The 19,001-nt window shown below is 64.5% G+C and overlaps 4 protein-coding genes and 1 long non-coding RNA gene across 8 annotated transcripts; 3 read left to right on the top strand and 2 right to left on the bottom strand.

Annotated features, from left to right (window-relative positions):
* The first annotated feature begins 192 nt into the window (after positions 1–192).
* On the top strand, positions 193–2,694 carry LOC308230877. 4 transcript variants are annotated; one of them, XR_013958585.1, is made up of 6 exons: positions 193–718; positions 1,123–1,153; positions 1,547–1,619; positions 1,823–1,889; positions 2,160–2,418; positions 2,609–2,694. It is a non-coding gene; the product is annotated as an uncharacterized lncRNA (long non-coding RNA). The 4 variants fall into 4 exon arrangements; XR_013958586.1 differs by lacking the exon at positions 1,823–1,889 and having other exon boundaries at positions 619–718; XR_013958587.1 differs by lacking the exon at positions 193–718 and having other exon boundaries at positions 725–1,153.
* Positions 2,695–2,843: 149 nt separating this feature from the next.
* Positions 2,844–5,818, top strand: WDR74 (WD repeat domain 74). Its single transcript, XM_080635880.1, is given in 12 exon segments — positions 2,844–3,055; positions 3,158–3,264; positions 3,360–3,437; positions 3,439–3,482; positions 3,569–3,632; positions 3,715–3,858; positions 4,148–4,249; positions 4,340–4,440; positions 4,803–4,858; positions 4,953–5,095; positions 5,425–5,481; positions 5,571–5,818. Coding segments are annotated over 12 exon segments (1,083 nt in total). The 5' UTR covers positions 2,844–2,994; the 3' UTR covers positions 5,697–5,818.
* A 597-nt stretch (positions 5,819–6,415) lies between these two features.
* Positions 6,416–7,638, bottom strand: LOC308230765 (ubiquitin-like FUBI-ribosomal protein eS30 fusion protein). Its single transcript, XM_080635694.1, has 5 exons — positions 7,573–7,638; positions 7,047–7,126; positions 6,808–6,952; positions 6,659–6,714; positions 6,416–6,588 (listed from the first exon to the last, which is right to left on the bottom strand). Exons 2-5 carry the CDS (start codon positions 7,119–7,121, stop codon positions 6,463–6,465), a joined length of 402 nt encoding a protein of 133 aa, XP_080491820.1. The 5' UTR covers positions 7,122–7,126; positions 7,573–7,638; the 3' UTR covers positions 6,416–6,462.
* Positions 7,639–7,842: 204 nt separating this feature from the next.
* On the top strand, positions 7,843–15,107 carry BBS1 (Bardet-Biedl syndrome 1; the record flags this gene model as incomplete). Its single annotated transcript, XM_080635773.1, has 16 exons — positions 7,843–7,862; positions 7,959–8,026; positions 8,113–8,147; positions 8,786–9,049; positions 9,118–9,164; positions 9,622–9,694; positions 9,791–9,919; positions 10,013–10,119; positions 10,531–10,654; positions 10,999–11,154; positions 12,146–12,215; positions 12,884–13,033; positions 13,503–13,639; positions 14,045–14,176; positions 14,357–14,443; positions 15,039–15,107. 16 exons carry the CDS (start codon positions 7,843–7,845, stop codon positions 15,105–15,107), a joined length of 1,668 nt encoding a protein of 555 aa, XP_080491899.1.
* Positions 15,108–15,570: 463 nt separating this feature from the next.
* On the bottom strand, positions 15,571–18,592 carry CNIH2 (cornichon family AMPA receptor auxiliary protein 2; the record flags this gene model as incomplete). The annotated part of the gene is made up of 6 exons (XM_080635716.1): positions 15,571–15,598; positions 15,973–16,116; positions 16,616–16,728; positions 17,190–17,237; positions 17,642–17,710; positions 18,512–18,592. The coding sequence occupies 6 exons, from the start codon at positions 18,590–18,592 to the stop codon at positions 15,571–15,573; spliced, it is 483 nt and encodes a 160-aa protein (XP_080491842.1).
* Between the last annotated feature and the right edge of the window lie 409 nt (positions 18,593–19,001).

Raw genomic sequence — 19,001 nt, forward strand, 5'->3', positions numbered from 1 at the left:
CTATCTATCTTTTACAACCAAAAGGTCCCCCGAAGGGGGTGCACCGTTCCCGGAGGCACTGCAATACCGGGACGATGCGCGGAGCGGAGGGAGCAAGCTCCGGATCCAACTCCCAGTGCCAAAAATCCGTTTAATATAAAGTCCTCTAATCGAGGACGTATCAGATATTAAACTGATAAGAACAGATACTACACTTGATCTTAGCCAAAAGGCCGAGAAGCGATACCGGGATGCGGCGCTGCAGCCGGGACACCGCCATCGGCTCCCACCGACATCGCGGTGACCTCCACCGGCTCTGCTCCCCCGCCCCACTATCCCCTTCCCCTGCTCTATGACTCAGACTCAAGCCCCGGGAGGGGGGAACCGGCCCCGGCGTCCCCCCGGAGCCGCGACACCGGTGGATCCCGGCGGCCATTTCGAGCGGACATTTGCATCGGCTCCGCCCCGAGGGGCTGGGCCGCGGCGCTGCTGGCGGTTGCACTGATGCTAAGAGCGAAAGCAACAATAAAACCAACGGAATTGATCAAAACCGACGAAATGACACAAAAAGGAATAATATTTTCTATTCCGCACTTCCCCCAGGCCCTTTTTCCGTCATTCCCCCCCCCCAGGTCCCTTCGGCCTTTGGTCCCGCCCCTTCCCATGATGCTCTGCGGTCTATTTAACTGCGAGGGCGGAAAACCTGCGGCCATTTTGTCCGCGCAGCTGAGGCGGGAGGGTATGGCCTTGATATCATTGGTTTATTCTTTTTAGTCAACGGGACCTGGGATGGATGGTGTTTCTGAGGGGCTGTGGTGTGAGGGCAAAGGTCTCTCGGGGTGCTGTGTTTGTCCGCGTTGAGGAGGGAGGTGTTTGTCCGCTTTGTTCCTTCGTGTAGCTTGATTTTTGGGCTTACCTCAGTGGAGCCATGGATTCTTTCCCCTATCCCTTAATGGGGGGGTTGTGCTGTCCCGTTCCCCCCTTTCCTTGCGGGGCCTGCTCCGTGATGAGCCCATTCACAGACCTGAACTGACGGCGGGATGAAGGCTCGTGTGGTTCTGAGAGAGCCGCGCTTCCTGTCCCTGGGCTGCTGCGAAACCAGCGTTTCTCACTCTCATAACGCCTTTACCGCTTTGTTTCTAGGCTCAGCCCCTGCCATGGAGCCGTTGCACCGGTGAGTGACCCCCTCCCCGCGCACACAGCCGGGCACGGGTGGTATCGGGGTGGGAAACCCTTCTGGAAGCTTTGCGGGAGCGGGGCTGCAGCGCTGCGGGGATGATCCCTGGAACTCTCTCTTCCTGACTGCGCTGGAGAAACAACATCAGGCTCTGAGTGGCGCTGGATTGGGGGGGGAGGAGAGGGGGGTTCCAGATCGATGTAGAGGGGGTTTTATCGGGGGGGGGAGAGGTTTTGGGAGTATTTCCTCGCTGTTCGGTGACGATTGACAACCGACAAGCATATGGCTGAGAGACCCTGATGCCAAACCCCCACTGAGAGCAGCGGGTACTGCGGGGGGGATGCGTGCATCAATTAATGAACCAACCCTAATTAACGCTTGTATTTACAGGGGGGCAGGGGGTGGTGAAGCCCCAAACCACCATAAATGAACCCCAGGATGGACAGTGGGGCCATGCATGAAGGTGAGTGCATGAACCACCCCCCGGTGCCTGTGCTCCCTCCCCGTCCGAAGCGATGACCCCCCTGGGCTGGACGACGCAGGTCAATGGCAGCACCGAGTTACCAAAGCCCTGATCGGACACTGCGGGGTTCTGACCCCCCTCAGTGCCCCCCCCCCCAAACTCTGACCTGACACGACCCCCCCCAAACCCCTCTGTCTCCGCAGCCGCTGGCCCCCGATGAGGAAACCCCCACGCGTCTGACCCCCCCCCGGCCACCAGGACCTGCCCAAGGTCGAACCCACTGGTGCTGGCGGGGGGAGGGGAGGAGGATGCTGTGTCCCGATGGACGGTCTGAGGGGGCCGGGGAGGGGGGGTTGGTTTTGGGGTGTCCCCTCCCCCCCCCTTTTCGATGTGATGACCCCAATTGAATCTCGTTCGGCTGAACCCGCTGCTGAGAAGCAACCACTGACCCCGGGGGGGGGTGGAAAAAGGGAATGGAGCCCCTCCCCCACCCGAAATGCACCCCCTGATCACCCCTCCCCCGTCTTTGTGTCCCCACAGCCCGGCCCCAGACACACGATGGGAGGAGGTATGTGCAAGGGGTGTGATGATGCCGTCGGTGATGTCATTTCTCCCCACCCCAGTTTTGGTGATGACGTCACACCCAGCTCACCTTGACCCCTGAAAACACCCGGGATGGCTGAAAAATCGGGATAAGGGGGGAAAAGATGGGAATGGGGGAGGGGAGGCAGAGACTCCTCTTCCTCATCCCCTCCTCTGCTTTCCCACAGGTGGCACGAGCCGGGGGGCGGGGCCTGAGGTGAGGCTGGGCGGGGCTTAGGGGAAGGGGGCGGGGCCTGTGCCGAGGATGAGGCGATACCGCCCCAGGCTGATGCCATGAGTGACCGGTTCCACCTGAGGCACAATGGGGGGAGATGGGAGGGGCCATTGCGGGTTGCTGGGGGGGGGTGATGCACACTGACGCCGTGCCTTGTGCTTCCTCCCCTCAGATCGGCCCCTGCTGCCTCCGGGGGCCGGGTGGAGCCCGCGGCCTCGTCTTAAATCTTGAATAAAATTCATTATTTTTGATACAAAACGAGTTGGTTGGCTTAAATTGAGGGGGGGAGGGGTGAAGGGAGGAGCGCCCCCTGCTGGGTGGGTGGTGCTGCGTCCTCTGCGGGACGAGCGCGCACTCTGAGGGCGTAGCTCCAGGGAGGGGGCGTGTCCCAGCGCCTGGTCCCGCCCCTTGCGCTGTGAGTCCGCGCCTCTGCTACATCCGGGTCCCTTCCCTTGATAAGCGTCCGGGTGGAAACCGTGCCCCAGCGCTACCGCTGACCCGGAACCTCATCGCGCGGTCCCTTTTCTCACCCGGAACTGGTGTCCCCACACATCCAACATGGCGGCGCCCACTTACTGGAACCACGTTTGGGTCGGATCCGAAACCGGGGCGCTCAAAGGTCGGGGATGGACGGGCATGGACCGCAAAGCGGGGGGAAGGGGGCAGGGAGGGGGTGCTTCCCCCACTGACCCCCCCATTATCGTGTGTCCGCCCCATCCAGGTGTGAACCTGCGCAAGCAAAGAGCCAACAACTTCACGAGCGGCGCGGGGCTGCGGCGGGGGGAGGCCGTGCGCGCGCTCTGCTGGGGGGACCCGCGCGAGACCGAGGTCAGCGGGGTCAAGGGGGGGGGGGATGATGGGGGAGGGGTAGAGGTGCCCTCCCCCCCCCCCCCCCGGTTTAATCCTTCCCCCCCCTCCTCCAGCTCCTCGTTGGAGGCCTCGATCGCTGCGTCCGGTTGTTCAGCACCGAGAAGGGGAAGTTCACGGAGTCGCGGCCTTGCCCGGGGGGGGGAGGGGTCGTTCTGCGGCCTCGCGACGCTCGGCAGGTACCGGAGGGGGGAGGAGAGAAAACGATGGGGGAGGGGTGTTATTATAGGACCCCTCCCTCACCTTCCCCCCCCCCCCCCCCCAGCTCCATCATCACGTGCGTGGAGTCCGGGCTCATCAAGGTGTGGGGCGAGGACGGGACCGAGCACGTGAGTGTTTATGGGGGGGGAGGGGGGGGAAGGATCTGGGGGTGCCCCTCCCCCCACACTGACCCCCCCCCTCTCCCCGCAGCTGGCGCTGGAGGCGGGGCCGGGGCTGTGCCGGATGCGCCAGGACCCGGCGCTGCCGCAGAGGGTGGGGACCGGGGGGCGCGAGAACGGGCTCAAGGTCTGGGACCTGCAGCGCCCCCAGGAGCCCCTGTTCCGCGCCAAGAACGTGAGCGGCGCCCGTCCCCCACCCCTTCATCCCCTGCCCCCCACCCCCACACCTTCACCCCTCCCCCATCATCCTCCCCCCTTCATCCCCTGCCCCCCACCCCCACACCTTCACCCCTCCCCCGTCATCCTCCCCCCTTCATCCCCTCCCCCCTTCATCCCCTCCCCCCTTCATCCCCTCCCCCCTTCCATCCCCTCCCCTTCATCACTCTCCCCATCCCCTCCCCTCCCCCACCCCTTGATCCCCATTCCCCCCCCCCCCCTTCTCACCCCCTTCGCCCCCCCATCAGGTCAGGAACGATTGGCTCGACCTTCGCGTCCCCATCTGGGACCGGGACCTGCAATTCCTGCCCGGCTCCGGCCGCATCATCACCTGCACGGCCCATCGCCAGGTGGGAGTGGGGGGGACACGGGGACACACACACAGTGGGGGGGGGGTTTTTGGGGTCCCCGGTGTCACCCCCACCTCCCCGTGTCCCCAGGTCCGTGTCTACGACCCCGGGTCCCCACAGCGGCGCCCGGTGCTGGAGGCGACGTTCGGGGAGGGGCCGCTGACGGCCTTGGCCGTGGTGCCGGGGGAGACGTGAGTGGGGCTGGGGGGGGGTTATGGGGGGATCTGAGAGTGTCAATGGGGGTTTATAGGGGCCTCTGAGAATGTCAATGGGGGGAGCTATGGGGTGATGGGGAGTGCCTGAGAGTGTCAAGGGGGGGGCTCTTGGGGGTCTGAGGGTGTCAATGGGGGGTTATGGGGTAATGGGGCAATAGGGGTGTCCTTAAGGAGCTATGGGACAACCCAGAGGGGTTATGGCGCATCCTAGGGTGCTCATTGGTGGCCCTGGGGGAGGGGGCTATGGAGTAATTGAGGGGGTTATGGGGCAGGGGAGGTATCTATGGGGTGCACTGTGGGGCTGGGGGTGACCCTGACCCCCCCCGCCCCCCCCCCAGCTCGGTGGTGGTTGGCAGCGCCCGGGGGGACGTGGCTGTCATCGACCTGCGCAAAGGTGAGGGGGGAGGGGCATTATATGGGGGGGGGGGTGTGGGGCTGCCCCTCCCCCCGCAGCTCACCCATCCCCCCCCCTCCTCCCCTCCCCCCAGGGCGGGTCCTGCGCTGCCTGAAGGGGGCCGCGGGGGGGGTGCGGGGGCTCCAGTGCCACCCCCGGGGGCCCCTCCTGGCCTCCTGCGGCCTCGACCGGTTCCTGCGCCTGCACCACCTGGGGGAGGGGCGCCTGTGCCACAAGGTGACCTTTGACCCCCCGTGACCCCCCCCAAATCCTCTTCTGACCCCCTTTGACACCCCCGAAACCCTTTTGCTACCCCAAAACCCCCCCCAAACCCTTCTGACCCCCCCAGCTGCACTCAACCCCCCCCCCAGACCCTTCCAAATGCCCCCAGATCCCCTTAAATCCCCTCAAATCCCCTCATAAAGGCCCCTGAGACCCCAAACTCCCTCAGGAGCCCCTAAAACACCCCCAGTACCCCCGAGAGCCCCTCAAACCCTCTCCCCAGACCCATTAAACCCCCCCATAACCCCTGTGAGACCCCCCCCGTTAACACTGCTGCCTCCCAGGTCTACCTCAAGTCCCAGCTCAACTGCCTGCTGCTGAGCACCCAACACGACTGGGAGGTGAGACCCCCCCCATGGGGTCTGGGGTACCCTAGGGCTGGGTTCTGGGGGTCTCCATCCGCTGTTACCCCCCACTTTGCCACCCGCAGAGCGAGGAGGAGCCGTCCCCCACGGTGGCGGTGAAGGAGGAAGAGGAGGATGCGTTGTGGGACACCATGGAAACGGTCACCACCCCCCAAAAACCGGGCAAGAAACGGAAGATTCAGGAGGGGTGAAAAGAGGAAGGGACCACAAATTGGGGCAAAAAACTGTGATTTTGGCTCTTTTGGTCGCAAATGGGGTTTTTTTGAGGGAGAAGGGAATGCAGCATCTGTAACCCTGACCCTAACGTTCACCTTTGACCCCAAACCCAACCTTTCACTCGTAGAACCCCTCCTATACTTTCTGGTCCTTCTCCTCCTCGCTTCGGGTATTTCCGGCCACGCTCGGACGGGTTCGGGCAGCTCGCGCCCTGCGTCTGCTCCTGTGGCCGCTCTCCGCGCCCCTCGACCGCTTCCGCCAATCATCGCCGCTCGGGCATCTTCGGCTATGCTCGGCTCGCCCTCGCTTCGGGTATTTCCGTCCCCACTCGGCACTTCCCGCCCCTCGCCAATCCGATCTTTCCGAGTCAACTCGACTCAGCTCTCCCAGCCAATCGGCTCTTTCCAACACGACTCGGCTCTCCCCGCCCGCCGCTCTTCGGGTATTTCCGCCACCACTCGGCTACTTCCGCCAATCCCATACACAACCACGCTGCACGCAGCTCCGTGCTGAGCCCTCTGATTTCCACCCCCCCAATTAACACTAATTAAAGCCCTTCTCACACCCAGCGCTCATTGACAGCCCCAAGAGCTGCTCAGCAACCCCCAAACCCCATCAAAGCACCAGTTTCACCCCCACAACCCCCTCAGTGCCCCCTGTAACAGCAAAAAAAATAACACAGAAAGCCCCAAACTCCCAGGAATTGGCCCCAATCCGGTGCCCGTTTACTGGTGCCACCGCTCAGGAGTTGGCGTTGGGACCCTTCTTCTTGCCGAAGCCGGGCACGACATTGACGAAGCGGCGGTTGTACTGCATGCGCCGCTTGGCCCGGCCTGTCTTCTTCTTCTTCTTCTCCTGCTTGGCCACCTATGGAGGAGGAGGAAGGTCGGGGTGGGGGGGTCCCTAAATCCATAGGGAGGGGGTCCCCAGCACTCACCTTGGGGGTCTGGCCCCTCACTTTGCCAGCACGGGCGAGGGAACCGTGGACTTTCCCTAAGGACGGGCAGGAAAATGAGGTGTTGGGGGTGTGGGGGGGTCATTAAGTTAATGAGCACCCCACTAATTAGTGTTCCCCCCCAAACGTACCCCCGAGGAGGCGGGAGGAGAGGTCGAGGGTGGCCAATTCGGGAAGGGGGCTCTGTCCCAGCACAGCATCATCGTCCAGGGGGGTCCCACTGAAGAGCAGCACTTGGTCCTCGGGGGGGACACCGGCCAGCGCTGCCACCCGCTCCTGGGGGGGGGGGGAGCACAAAGCGGGGGGTTAAAATCTCCCCTAAAATGGGGTTTATTTGGGGGGGCACCCTGTGATTTGGGTAAGGGCTCACCTTGAGCTGGGCGACGGTCTCGGTGCTGAAGACCTCGACGGTGTGGAGAGACTGGGCACGGATGAAGAGCTGCATAATGGCTGGGGGGGCAAAAGGGGGGGGGGTTAGGGGTGTCCCCATTAAATCAACAAAGAGAGATCCCCAACTCCCCCCCCCGCCCCCCCAGCTATGGAACACCCCGAGGGGGGTCTTCCATCCCCATTGAATCTGCTAGAGGGGGAAGGAAACACCTTCAACCCCATCCAGCCCCCACAGACCCCCCCCATAACCCCCCCAAAAGCCACCCAGACCCCCCTAAAGCCTTCATAGCCCCCCCAATAACCCTCAATCCACCCCCATCCCCACAGCCTCTTCAGGTCTCTATGGCTCCCCCATAGGCTCCTCCCGGCCCCCCGACTAGACCTTAACCCCCCCGTACCGCTCCAGCTCCGCCCAAGCCCCCCAAACCCCCCCCCACCTCAATCCCCCCTCAGCCCCTCCCCAAGGCATCAAATCCCCCCGGGAGCCCCCCCAGGCCCGGCCGCACCACAGCAGATGGGGCCGCGACGCAGAGAGACCGCTTCTGCGCATGCGCCGCGCCTCAGATCCGGTGGCGTCATGACGTCAGGGGCGCGTGGTGAAGCTGTGCCCTTACCAGCCTAAAGGCGGGCTCCAATCAACCAATGGGAGCGCGGAAAGGAGAGCCAGGGGGTGTGGGTGGCCAAAGGGAACACCCAATGAGAGGGGCCGTGGGCGGGGCGAGCATTGGTGCGTCACTTCCTGGCGCTCAATCCGGCCCCGTCGCCTTGGCAACGGGATGGCGGCGGCTGAGGCGAGGTGGGGGGGCGCGGTTTTGGGGTGCTTTGGGGCGGTTTTGGGTGCTTTGGGGGGGTCCCGGACCCTTCCCCCCGTAATCCTGCCCCTCCCCCGCAGCGCTTCGCTATGGCTGGAGGCCCACGACGATCCCATGGCCGGGCTGCGATCGTTCCCGGGCTGCATGGGTGAGGGGGGCCGGGGGAGGGGAGGGGGCATGGGGGGGGGCTGGGGGTCCGGGCCCCCCCCTGACACCCCCCCCCCCTTTATCCAGCGCTGGTTGATCTGCACGGAGATGGGGACCACAAGGTGAGCGGGAGGGCTGGGGGTGCTATTGGGGGCCTGTGGCTGCTATTGGGGGGTTATGGGTGCTGTTGGGGGGTTATGGGTGCTATGGGGGGGTCCTCGGGTGCTATAGGGGGTCCTATGGGTGCTGGAGGGCGTGACCCTGGGTGCTAGGGTGCGGTCTGTGGATGCTATTAGGAGTCTATGGGTGCTATTGGGGGATCTGTGGATGCCTGGTGAGGGGTCCTGGGTGCTTTGGGGGAGGTCAAAGGGTGCTATGGGGGGATCCGTGGATGCTAAGGGGAGGTCTATGGGTGCTGGGGGGGTTCCCTGGGTGCTATGAGGGGGTCCATGAGTGCTATTGGGGGTCCATGGGTGCTATGGGGGGTCCCTGGGTGCTACTGGGGGATCTATGGGTGCTTGGGGGGGGGGGTGTCCCTGGGTGCTAGGGGGCAGTCTATGGGTGCTATTGGGGGCCCTCACTAAGGGGGGATCTTTAGGGTCCCTGAATGCTATCGGGGGGGGCCAGGGTGCTATGGGGACCTCTTTGAGTGCTGGGGGGAGCTACCATTGGGTGCTATGGGGGGATCTTTGGCAGTCTCTGGATGCTCTGGGGGGTCCCCCTTGAAACCCCCCCTCACCCCTTGTGTGTCCCCCCCCAGCTCGTTGTGGGGGTGCCACGGGGCGCGGGGGGGGCCCCGCTCTTGGCCGTGGTTCGCGGCGCTGGCATCATCTCAACCCTGACCTTACCCGACCCCCCCGCGGGGGTGGGGGCGTTGGGGGGGCCCGGAGGGGCCCCAGCGCTGGGGGTGGCTGCGGGGGGGGCCCTCTACGTCTACAGGAACCTGAGACCCTTCTACAAGTTCCGGGTGCCCCCCCGGGACCCCCATCCCTTGGAGAGGGACCTGTGGGCGCAGGCGGCGCAGGTAGGTGGGGAGCACCCATGGGTGCTGCTGGGGGGGGGGCAATGTGGGTGCTGACTCCTCTTTTATAGAACCAGATCGACCCCATGACGCTGAGAGAGATGTTGGAGGATCTGAGGTGGGGGGGGCACCCTGGGGGGGGAGCACCCATGGGTGCCCCTTGGGGGGGGGGAAGGTGCCTCCTAATGGGGTGTTTTGTTGGGGGGGAGCAGGGATAAAGCTGAGGTGAAGCTGACGGCGCAGTCACTGCGGTGAGTTGGGTGCTGCGGGCACCCATGGGTGTTGGGACACACAGGGGTGATGGGGGGCACCCATGGGTGCTAAGGGAAGCAGAAGAGTATGGGATGATGCTATCGGTGCTGGGGTGTGATGAGGGGCACCCATGGGTGCTGGGACACACATATGGATGATGGGGGGCACCTACGGGGCCGGGGGTGGTCAGGCGACCCTATGGATGCTGGGGGCCAACTGGGGCACCCATGGGTGCTGGAGGTGCTGATGGGGAGCAATGGCTGTTGGAAGTGGAAGGGGTTTGGGGGGGGGTCACTGGGTGCTGTGGGTGCCCCCCCCCACAGGCTCCTGGCGCTGCCCCCCCTGGACCTGCCCCAGTTTATGGCGCTGCACAAAGGGCGCCCCCCCCAGCACCAGGTGAGTGGGAACCCCCCATAGCCCCCCCCATGTAACCCCCCCCATGTGACCCCCCCATGTGACCCCCCCCATGTGACCCCCCCCCATTGCCCCCAGCCAGTGGTGACGTGCTTGGGGGCGCTGCCGCGGGGGGGCCCCGAGGGGACCCCCGATTGCCCCGTGCTGGGCACCGAGGCTGGGGACGTTCTGGTGCTGGAGCCCGAGGCCTTCACCCTGCTCTACCAGGTAACCCCCCGCCCACCATAGCACCCATGGGTGCTGCACCCCCCATAAGGAGCACACTGACACCCCCCCCCCCGCACACCCCCCCTCTCCAAGGGCTCGGTGCCATCATCTCCTGCTTTCATGGTTCCCCGAGGCCCTGGGGATGGGCGCTGCCGCCTGGCGCTGGCCTGTCGGGACGGGACCCTCTATGGGCTAAGCCGGTGGGTGCTCAGCACCCATGGGTGCTGGCGGGGGGATGGGAGCGCTGTGACACCCATGGGTGCTGGGGGGGGTCAGGGGGTGCTGCAGGTAGAATGGGGCTGCTGGGGTGGAATGGGGGTGCTGGGGCACCCATGGGTGCTGGGGGGGAAATGGGGGTGCTGGGGGTTGAATGGGGATGCTGGGGGGGACTAGGGGTGCTGGGGCACCCATGGGTGCTGGGGGGGGCATGGGGGGGATGAGGGAGGAAATGGGGGTGCTGGGAGGTGGGAATGGGAGGGCAATGGGGGTTCTGGGACAGCCATGGGTGCTGTGCAGGGTCAGGGGTGCTGGGGGGGAATGCGGTGCTGGGGTGGGTCAGGGGGTGCCGGTGGGTGCTGTAGGTCCATGTCTGGTTGCTTCCCCCCCCCCAGTGCCCACCCCCGGGCTCGGGCTCTCTCTGCTCTGGGCTCCCGGCCCGTGGGGCTCCTGGCGCAGGATGGGGGGGGGCTGCTGGTGGCCACGGCCCAGGGGGAGCTGCTGGCCCTGAGCCCCCAGGTGAGACCCCGGCACCCCCCCCGAGACCCCCCCGGAACCCAACCCCCCCCTCCCAGCTCCATTTGGACCCTCCCAGTGTTTGGGTCCCCCAAACCCCCTTGGGACCCCCATGCCCCCCCCCCCGACCCCTTTAACCCCCCCCAAGCCCCTTTGGGACCCCCCTGGAGCCCAATTGCACCCCCCAATTGCTCCCCCACGAGACCCTTTGGAACCCCCCCAGACCCCCTTGGGACCCCCCCTGGGCCTCTTTTTAACCCCTCCCCAGCCCCTCATAGCCCCCCCCTTTGGGCCCCCCCCCGTTGTGACCCCCCCTGACCCCGCTGCCCCCCCCCTCCATGCCCCAGGGCCGGCGGCTTTGGGCGCTGCGGCTGCCGGGGGGCGCGGCGGCGCTGGCGGGGGGGCGGCTGCCGGGGGGGGCAGCGGTGGCGCTGCTGGCGCTGGAGACCCGGGAGCTGCGGCTGTACCAGGGGAGGAGCCTGGTGGCGGTGCTGCAGAGCCCGGTGAGCACCGAACACCCCAAAACCTGCCTAAAACACCCTGAAACAGCCCAAACCAGCCCCAAACCACCCTGAAACACATCAAAACCAGCCCAAAGCAGCCTGAAACACCCCAAAACACCCAGAAGCACCCTGAAACAGCCACAAAACCATCCCGAAACACACCAAACCCGCCCCAAAGCAACCCTGAAGCACACCAAAACCAGCTCAAACACCCCAAAAAACCCCGGAACACCCCAAAACAGCCCAAACCCACCCGAAAACCAGCCTGAAACACACCAAAACCAGCTCAAAACAGCCCAAACAAGCCTGAAACACCTCCAAAACACCTGAAGCTGCCTGAAACAGCCCCCAAACCACCCGGGAACATCCCAAAACCAGCCTGAAACACCCTCAAAACAGCATAAAACAAACCAAAACACCTCCAAAACACTTCAAAACTGCCTGAAACAGCCCCAAAACCACACGAGACCACCCCAAAACTGGCCTGAAACACAACGAAACCAGCCCAAAACACTCTGAAACAGCCTGAAACACCCCAAAACCAACCTGAACACCCTGAAACACCCCAAAACTGGTTTGAAACACACCAAAACCACCCCAAACCCCTCCGAAACAGCTTGAAACACCCCAAGTGCAACCTGAACAGCCTGAAACAGCCCCAAACCAGCCCAAACCACTCTAAACCACCCCAAACCCAGCCCAAACTTACCCCCAGAAAGCCTGAAACACCCCCAAACCTCCCCAAAGCAGCCTAAACACCTCTGAACACCCAAAATACAGCCTGAAACACCCCAAAACCAACCTGGAACACCCTGAAACACCCCGAAACCGGCCTGAAACACAACAAAACCAACCTGAACACCCTGAAACACCTCAAAACCAACCCAAACCACTCGGAAACAGCCCAAAACCACCCCAAAAAAGGCCTGAAACCCCCCGAAAGCAGCCTCGGGACCCCGATTTCGCCCCCCCAACCCCTGTTGCTGCCCAGGAGGTGGTGACCGGGCTCTGCTTCGGGCGCTACGGGCGGGAGGACGGGACCCTGCTCATGGCCACACGCGGTGGGTGCTGTGGCTTGGGGGGTCTGTAGGGGTCTATGGGTGTCTATAGGAGTTCATGGGTGTCTTTATGGAACTGTAGATGTCCATGTGTGTCTATGGGGGGTATATGTGGGTTTGTGTGTGTCTATGGGAGGTCTATAGGGGTCTATGGGGGGTCTATAGGGGTCTATATGTATCTGTGTGGGTGTATAGGGGTCTGTGGGGGTCTATATGTATCTATGGGGGTCTATAGGGTCTATATGTGTCTATGGGGGTCTATAGGGGTCTATATGTATCTATAGGGGTCTATATGTATCTATGGGGGTCTATAGGGGTCTATATGTATCTAGGGGGGTCTATATGTATCTATGGGGGTCTATAGGGGTCTATATGTATCTAGGGGGGTCTATATGTATCTATGGGGGTCTATAGGGGTCTATATGTATCTAGGGGGGTCTATAGGGGTCTATATGTATCTATATGGGTCTATAGGGGTCTATATGTATCTAGGGGGGTCTATAGGGGTCTATATGTATCTAGGGGGGTCTATAGGGGTCTATATGTATCTATGGGGGTCTATATGTATCTATATGGGTCTATAGGGGTCTATATGTATCTAGGGGGGTCTATAGGGGTCTATATGTGTCTATGGGGGGGTCTCACCCCGCGTGTGCCGCCGCGGCCGCCAGGGGGCGCTCTGTCCATCCGCGTGCTGCGGCGCCGCGCGCAGCTGGGGGCCCCCGGCACGTGCCCGGCCCCGCCCCCCGCGCGCCTGCCCCTCCCCCCACGCTCGCGCCTCTTCGTGGACCGCGCGCTCCGGGAGCGCGAGGACGCGTCACGTGAGTGGGGGCGGGGCCGCTATGGGGGGGCGGGGCACCTATGGGCGGATGCCTGGGGTCTGAGGCACCCGTGGGGGGTTTCATGGGTCGCTATGGGGTTGTATGGGGCGCTATTGGGTTCTATGGGGCTCTATGGGGTTCTGTGGGGCGCTATGGGGTTCTATGGGGAGGTCTCTGGGGCGCTATGGGGTGCCATGGGGTTCTATGGGGCTCTATGGGGTTCCATGGGGAGTTCTGTAGGGAGTTCTATGTGTCCCTATAGGTCCCTATAGGGTTTTATGAGTCCCTATGGGTCTCTGTGGGGCTCTCTGGGTCCGTATGGGGCTCTGTGGGGCTCTCTGGGTCCCTATGGGTCCCTATGGGGCTCTATGGGGTTCTCTGGGGCTCTGTGGGGCTCTCTGGGTCCCTATGGGGCTCTCTGGGTCCCTATGGGTCCTGGCCGGGCTCCGTGACCCCCCTCCCCCCGCAGGGATGTTCGGGCTCTTCCAGCGGGAGCTGCGCGCGCTGCGCCTCGCGGCCGCCAGGGGGCAGGCGCGCGCGCTCGAGGCGGGCGCGGGGGGGGCAGGAGGAGGAGGAGCAGAGACCGCCCTGAACGTCACTGCCACGGTGCGGGGGGGGTCCATGGGGTCCTTATGGGGGGCACCTATGGGGCTCTATGGGGTCACCTATGGGGGTCAAAGGGAGGGTCTATGGAGGTCCTTATTGGGAGGGGAGCACCTATGGGGGTGTCTATGGGGGTTCTTATGGGAGGGGGGCACCTATGGAGGCTCTATGGGGTCTTTATTGAGGGGGACCCTATGGGGTCTATAAGATCCTTATTGGGGGGCACCTATGGAGGCTCCATGGGGTCCTTATGGGGGTGCACCTGTGGGGGTCTATGGGGTCTTTACTGGGGGGGCACTTACCGGGTTCTCTGTAGGGGGCTCTATGGGGTCCCTACACAGAGCAGCCCCCAAAGCTGGACCCTATGGGGGGGTCCCTGACCCCCCCCTTTTCCTCCTCCCCCCCCAGGTGAAGGGCCTGGGCCCCCGCCTGCGCGTCACCATTTGGCTGCTGCTGCCCCTGGGGGGGGTCCCGGCCTCCGACCTCCTCCTGCTGCTGCGCTGCTGCCCCCCCTCCCGCCTGCAGCCCCCCTGCATCAAGGTACCCCCAGGGGCACCCTGGGACCCCCCCCCATGGGGACCCTGAGAGCCCCCCAGGGGCACCCCAAAACCCCCCCATGGGGACCCTGGGACCCCCCAGGGGCACTCCGGGACCCCCCCATGGGGACCCTGCCCCCCCCCCCAAGGGCACCCCCAACCCTGCCCCCTCCCCCCCCCGCAGGTGCCGCTGCTGGTGCCGGGGCTGAGCTATGGGCTGGGGACGTGGCTGGAGCTGGGGCCCGGTGGGGCCCACCCCGGGCGTCTGCTGGTGAGGGGGGGCCCATGGAGGGGGGACCAGAGCCTTGGGTCTTTTGGGGAGTGGGGGGGGCTGCCGCATAGCAGGTGCCCCATAGCAGATGCTATCCCATAGTGGGTTCTCCATAGCAGGTGCCCCATAGGGTGCCCCATAGCAGGTGCTACCTCATAGCGGGTGGCCCATAGCAGGTGCTTCCCCATAGTGGGTGCACCATAGGGTTCCCCATAGCATGCCCCACAGTGGGTGCCCCATAGGTTGCGCCATAGCAGGTACCCCATGGGATGCCCCATAGCAGGTACCCGTAGGATACCCCATAGCAGCTGCCCCATAGCAGATGATGCCCACAGTGGGTGCCCCATAGGATGCCCCATAGCAGGTACCCATAGGATGCCCCATAGCAGTTGTCCCATAGGATGCCCCATAGCAGCTGCCCCGTAGCATGTGATGCCCCACAGTGGGTGCCCCATAGGATGCCCCATAGCAGCTGTCCCATAGGATGCCCCATAGCAGCTGCCCCATAGGATGCCCCATAGCAGCTGCCCCGTAGCATGTGATGCCCCACAGTGGGTGCCCCATAGGATGCCCCACAGCTGGTGCTACCCCACAGGTGCTGGTGCTGCGCCAAGGCCTGGATGCACCGGTGCTGAGGGCCCAGGTCGGGCTCCCCCTGTCCTAGGGGCCCTGTGCCCCCCCTGTGTCGTGTCCCCCCCCCCCATGTCCTTGTAACCCCCCCATAATAAACCTGGTGCTGGAGCCTCGTGATGGGACCAGGGGGGAGGCATTGGGGGGGAAGGATGGGGAGAGGGGTCCGGATGCCCCCATTGCCCCCTCATTGCCCCCCCGTTGCCCCCATTGCTCCCATTGCCCCCATTGTCCCCCCATTGCCCCCACTGCCCCCCATTGCTCCCATTGTCCCCCATTGCCCCAGTGCTGCCCCCCAGAGGCCACTGGTGCCATTCGTCTTTATTGAGCAGAACACGGCCCCGCGGGGCTGCACTGGGACAAACTGGGAGGCGCTGGGGCCAGACTGGGACTGGGGGGGGGGGGGGCAGCGCGTGTTGTGCCCCCCCCCGCCCCCCCCTTTTCCCCCGGAGGGTCACGTGACTCCGGGCGGCGGCGGCGGGGGGGTTCGGGGGGCCTCAGAAGCTCACCAGTGTGTACACCATACTGCGGGGGGCAGCGGTGCTGGCATCCCAGTGACCCCCCCAGTGCATCCCAGTGACCCCCCCAAGTTCTCTCCCAGTCCCTCCCCAGGGCCCCCAAGCCCATCCCAGTGCCCGCCCAGTTCTATCCCAGTGCTCCAAGTCCCCTTCCAGTGCCTCTATCACTTCCCCAGTCCCTCCCATTCCCATCCTGGTGCCTCTCAATGCTCACGATGCCCCCAGTCCAATCCCATTCCAATCCCCCTCCAATCCCTCTCCAATCCCACTCCAATCCCAATCCAATCCCACTCCAATCCCACTCCAATCCCATTCCAATCGCACTCCAGTCCCTCTCCAATCCCCCTCCAATCCCATCCCAGCCCTGCCCCAGGCCCACACCTGTACAAGTAGTAGAAGAAGGAGAGCAGGTAGAAGCCCAGCTTGCACCACGCCTCCTTCTGGCAGTACCCCAGGATGTCGGCGTCCATGATGGAGACAGCGTCGAAGAGGCCCTCGGAGCCGTCGGCCGGGCGGTGGAAGTACCTGAGCATCCCAGTGCATCCCAATGCATCCCAGTGCATCCCAATGCATCCCAATGCATCCCAGTGCATCCCAATGCATCCCAGTGCATTGCAGCGCGTCCCAGTGCCCCCCATTTGACCCCAGTCCTTCTCAGTCCCCCAGCCCCATCCTAGGGATGGCCAATGCCCTCGTTCCCAGCCTATTCCCATTCCCATTCCAGTGCCCCCATTCCCATCCCAATCCCATCCCAATCCGACTCCCATCCCATTCCCATCCCAATGCTCCCATTCCCAATCCCATCCCATTCCCGTCAAATTCCCATCCCAATCTCATCCCAGTCCAATCCCATTCCTACCCCATTCTCATCCTTTCCCAATCCCACCTCATTCCCATCAAATTCCTATTCCAAGCCAATCCCATTCCCATGCCATTCCCACCCCAAACCCATCCCAATTCCATTCCCATCCCAATCCCACCCCCATTCTCATCCCCCCCCATTCCCCCCCGTTCCCGGCCGCACCTCCACAGGTGGTAGAGCAGCAGCGGCAGGTTCAGCCCCAGCGTCACCCACTCGGCGGCGCAGAGGAACATGAGGCAGAAGAGGCCGTGGATGCAGTACTCGGGGACAACCAGCTGGGGGCGCCCGTCAGGCCACGCCTCCATCACCACAGGCCACGCCCCCATCATAGCTGGCCACGCCCCCGAGCACAGCAGGCCACGCCTCTTCCAAGCCACGCCCCAGCAGCGCCCCCTGCAGGGGGACGACTGCAATAAAAGGGCCGGGGGGGGGTGTGGAATCTGGGGGGGTCTTGGGGGGCCCTGGGAGGGTCTGGGGAGGGTCCCCAGGGGGTATCCGGGGTCTCCCGGGGGTGTTGAGGGGCTCCTGGTGACCCCGGGGGGTGTCAGCCCCCCCCGTCCCCCCGAGGAATCCTGGGGTCCCCTTTAGGGGTGGGGGGGCTCATGGGGGGGGGTACCCAGGGATCATTTATGGAGCATCCCCGTGGGTAGGATTTAGGGGGGGGCCACAGGGGGGTCCCCAGTGTTCAGGGGTGGGGAAGGGGTCCACAATGTTGGGGGGGTCGGGGGTTCCCCACCTTGCGCAGGAGGCAGCAGATCCGCTCAATGTTCTTCAACCGCTCACGCTGGGGGGGGGGGGGGAGAAATGGGGGGTTGGGGGGGTCCCCAAAGTCCTGGGTGCCCCCCTCCCCACCTCTGGGTGCCTCCCCCCTCCCGTTCCTTTGGGGGGGTCTGCGCGTGCCGGGTGCTGCGGTGGGGGAGGGGGGAGCAAGAACGGGGGCGGGGGGAGGGGCACGTCCCCGTTTTGGGGGGGGCTATAAATAGGCACCGGCCCCGATTCAACCATCCCCACCCCCCCCCAAGTGTGTTCACCATAATGGGGGGGGGGGCGCAGCGTGATGCTCCCAGTGCCCCCCCCCAGTATTGACCAGTGCCCACCACTCCCATCCCAGTTCCTCCCTAGGGACCCCAAATAGGACCCCAGTGCCCCCCCCCCGGGGACCCCCAAACCCCCCCGGCCCCCCCTCACCGCCCGCGCAGGGTTCCCCTGATCAATGGGGTTCTTGAAGTCTGTCCGGAGCTCGTCAAAGGCGATGATCTGGGGGGGGGGGGGCAACGGGAGGGGGGTGTGAGGGGACCCCCAAACCCCCCCCCAATACCCGAGGGGGGGGTAGGACCACTGCGGCCTGTTGCCATGGTGACGGCGGCTGCTTGGCAACGGCCCTGGAGATGGATGGGGGGGACACACACAGGGAGACAGACACGGACCAGAAGCACCCCCCCCCACTTTGGGACCACCCCCCCCGTTGCTAGGCAACCGCCAGCCCCCGCCGTGCCCCCGCCCTCTCCGGATGCCGCCGTTGCCTGGCAACGCGCTCCCCCCCTCCTTGTTTTCCTGTATCCCTCCGGTCCTACCCCCCCCACCCCGCTTCCCCGGATGCCGCCGTTGCCTGGCAACGCCACAGGGAGCATCCCCCCCCCAGTAACCTCTCTCTCGGTGCCCCCCCCATCAATCCCTGACCCCTTTCCCACGGAGCCCCATGGCGCTTGGGTGGGGGGGGTGTCCAGGTCTTCTTGTCCCCCCATCCCCGTTTTCTCCTCCCGTTCCTTCCATGTCCCCCCCCCCCGACTTCCCCCCTCCCTGTTCCCCCACCCCCATGCCCCCCATTCTCTCCATGTGCTCCCCCCCATTGCTTCATCTCCCCGATACCGGTGCCCCCATTACTCCCTGACCCCCCCCATATAGGTTCACCCCCCCATGCCCCCTCCATCCCCGTGTCCCCCTTCCCCCCCAACCCCTTCCAGGCTCTCCAAGCTCCCCCCCAGTGATTTTCCCCCCCCCCATAATGACCCCCCCCAAGCCCCCCCATAGGGACCCCCCCCGTGCGCCCCCTCTCACATGCCAGATGACGAAGAAGATGAGCGCCGCGCACAGCACCAGCGTTAACATGTAGCAGAAGGCGGCGAACGTGAAGGCCATGGCGGGGGGGGGGCGGGGGGGGCCCGGCCATGGGGAGGGGGGGTTTTGGGGGGGGGGGGGAATCCGGATCCCGGGGCCGCCGCGGCCCGATCGGGCTCGGCTGGGATGAGAAGGGGGGGGGGGGAAGGGGAGGGGAGGAGCACGAGGGGGGGCGGGGCCTGGAAGGGGGCGGGGCCAAAGAGCGGGGAAGTTGAGGGGGGGAGGGAGGGAATGCGCGTACAACGGGAGCGCGACGCGCGTGGGATCCATTGGGAAATGTGTGGGATCCATGTGGGATCCATGTGGGAAACGTGTGGGATCCATGTGGGATCCATTGGGAAACGCATGAGATCCATGTGGGAAACGCGTGGGATCCTTGTGGGATCCATTGGGAAATGTGTGGGATCCTTGTGGGATCTATTGGGAAACG

Source organism: Psittacula echo (assembly GCF_963264785.1).
Source record: "Psittacula echo genome assembly, chromosome: 28".
Classification (NCBI taxonomy): Eukaryota; Metazoa; Chordata; class Aves; order Psittaciformes; family Psittacidae; genus Psittacula; species Psittacula echo.

What these genes read in the sequence shown, in the direction of transcription:
- LOC308230765 (XM_080635694.1), bottom strand. Translation starts at nt 7,121, where the DNA reads ATGCAGCTCTTCATCCGTGCCCAGTCTCTCCACACCGTCGAGGTCTTC. An exon ending in AGACCGTCGCCCAGCTCAAG is followed by an intron (nt 6,953 to 7,046) that starts GTGAGCCCTTAC and finishes CCCCCCCCCCAG; the next exon opens with GAGCGGGTGGCAGCGCTGGC. An exon ending in TGAGGGGCCAGACCCCCAAG is followed by an intron (nt 6,589 to 6,658) that starts GTGAGTGCTGGG and finishes CCTCCTCCATAG; the next exon opens with GTGGCCAAGCAGGAGAAGAA.